Here is a 2,220-nt window from a genome sequence, read left to right as displayed (position 1 = left end):
AAATCTCAGCCTTCATTTATTAACATGACTTACAGTAACTTCCAAAGTGTTGCATGTGTTTCCTTCCCTGCTAGCAGCCAAGGAAACGTTCACCACCAGGACTGAACTTTGGAAGTCCTTGCTACTACTACGTGCCCTGTAACGTGGTTCACGTGGACGGACAGAGCCATTGCATCTCCATCGCCATCTCCACTGATGTTGATGCACCAGCTGCAATAATATTTCAAGTCAATCCCTGATTAGTTAGGGGAAGGTCAGCTATTTCTGACTGGCCTTGCCCAGACGGAGAAACAGAATGAAGCTCTGCCATCAGTGTCCTAAAATAGAAGGCCCTTTTCATCTGTCAGGCTTGAGTCAGTTACATGGAACACAAATTAGGACACACAAAGCAACTCATAGGGCATTGGGAAACACAGGCAGAAAGTCAAGTGAAGAGAAACTTCTTCAGATATGAGCTATATTCTCCAAACAGCTTTTTAGTCATTTTCCCAAAAATTTTATCTATTTTACTGCTTCTTCTTAAGTAATTTAAAAAAGTAGTTCCTTTTTTTTTTTTTTTTTTTTTGTGAAGATAACTTCAATAATGAAACTGAGTGTAGGCATATTTTTTGGAGGCTTCTTTGCGGCTCTGGGGGTTTTGCTTTTTTTGGTGGCATTTGGAACTGATTATTGGCTTCTTGCTACAGAAACAGGAAGGTGCTCAAAAGCACCTGAAGATGCTGTGGTTAGTATGGACATTTTTATTTATAATGAGAATTATATATGTATGTTTCTTGGATGTGTTTATTTTGTAAGAATTTACTTCTGTATGAACTTTAAAATATGCTCATTTTGACCTTCTGGAGGCTTACAAGCCTGCTTCAAAACCTCTTGTAACCAGTTGTAATCAACTCTCAAATGAATTTGTCTTTGTGATACTACTTTTGCAATATGACATACTTTCAAAGGAAGTATAAATGTTTAGATATGCTATAGCTAACCTATATTCAGACAGGCTGTGTTTCATTATAATGGTGGTGTTTTTTACCTCCACATCTAATTTCGGTTGAACTTGATTCTTTCAGCCATTTAAAAATTGTATGATAATGGCTTTTTTTTTTTTCCCCCGGTAGGGAGAAAAGGCCACTTTCCATCATGAAGGTTTCTTCTGGAGGTGCTGGTTTAGTGGAAATGTAGGAGAGAATAATGCCAGCATGTGGAATTTCTGGTATAGTAAGTAACTTTTTCCTTTTACATTATCTACAGTAGTTTGTCCTCAAAATTTTTGTGGTTTTTTTTTCCATCTTGCGAATCACTGGATTTCATATGGCTTCTTTGGTGATCAGGTTCTTCAGCTACCCTAAAATGAATTCTTGACAAACATTTTTGTAATCTGTACTAAAGGAAACCCCAGAACAAAATCATACATGTTTAACTATCAACTTACGCTGAGTCTTATGGCTGTCCTGTTAACCTGAGTCCATTCTTATCAGGACAGTCTCTTGACACTTATTGTTAAACTGACTGTTTATTTCTGTAACCTAGGGAAAAAGAGCTTAGTGGTTAAGATGTACCATGAATTTTTGCTTGGAGAGTTTCTCCAAATAGTTCTACGAGTGGGTTAAGGAGGGCATGGGCAATTCCACTGTGAAAGACGTGTAGGATACATCATCTCCAGAAGAATCCCTCTACTAAATTCACAGATGACCCTTTGCTTTCTTTCACTACATGCCAGGATTCTGGAAGATCAGATAGTATTCTAGAACCAAAATCTCCCATGAAGAAGAGGTCAAGCAAAACTTCTTTTCCTGTCTTTGACCCTACCTCTGAGGTACAGACCTCCCTCTCCTTCTTGCAAGATTTCCACATCCTTGTGAAAAGCAGATGCCATCATACAAATTTGACTTCAATAACCCATATCGTGCTAAATATGTTGCTTGGTCTTAGGTGGCAAATGTAATATTCACTGTAGTTAATTTCCCCTTGTTATTTATCTGGAGAATTCTGTGGTCAGGAATCTGAAATTTAAATGTGGTTTAAGCTATCGTCAGCCTTTATCTTTCACAAGGAAGAAGGTGATGTTTTTATAAGCATTTAATATAAAGACTGAAATAACCCTTCTCTGGGGATATTGATTCCATAGACTAAACTTGTATTTGTTGAGACAGTAAACTTTCTGAAGATGCTTGATATTTTTCGTTGTTCTTTCACAAGAGAAAAAGTAATTTCCTGGGTTTTTTT

The 2,220-nt window shown here is 37.3% G+C and overlaps 1 protein-coding gene across 2 annotated transcripts in view; it reads left to right on the top strand.

Annotated features, from left to right (window-relative positions):
• The first annotated feature begins 372 nt into the window (after positions 1–372).
• The window catches only part of TMEM182 (transmembrane protein 182), a 23,081-nt gene continuing 21,233 nt past the window's right edge, over positions 373–2,220 (top strand). The window contains exons 1-2 of one of the 2 annotated variants that reach the window (XM_009573360.1): positions 373–724; positions 1,113–1,212. In XM_009573360.1, coding sequence (XP_009571655.1) covers positions 584–724; positions 1,113–1,212 — 241 coding nt within the window. In that variant the 5' untranslated portion in view covers positions 373–583. The remainder of the gene's footprint in view (positions 725–1,112; positions 1,213–2,220) is intronic. The other variant, XM_009573361.1, reaches the window with a different exon arrangement.

The sequence above is a fragment of the Fulmarus glacialis genome, unplaced genomic scaffold, assembly GCF_000690835.1.
Source record: "Fulmarus glacialis isolate BGI_N327 unplaced genomic scaffold, ASM69083v1 scaffold8722, whole genome shotgun sequence".
NCBI lineage: Eukaryota > Metazoa > Chordata > Aves > Procellariiformes > Procellariidae > Fulmarus > Fulmarus glacialis.
The sequence above is the reverse complement of the archived record's forward strand: the minus strand, read 5'-3'. Positions and strand labels throughout refer to the sequence as shown.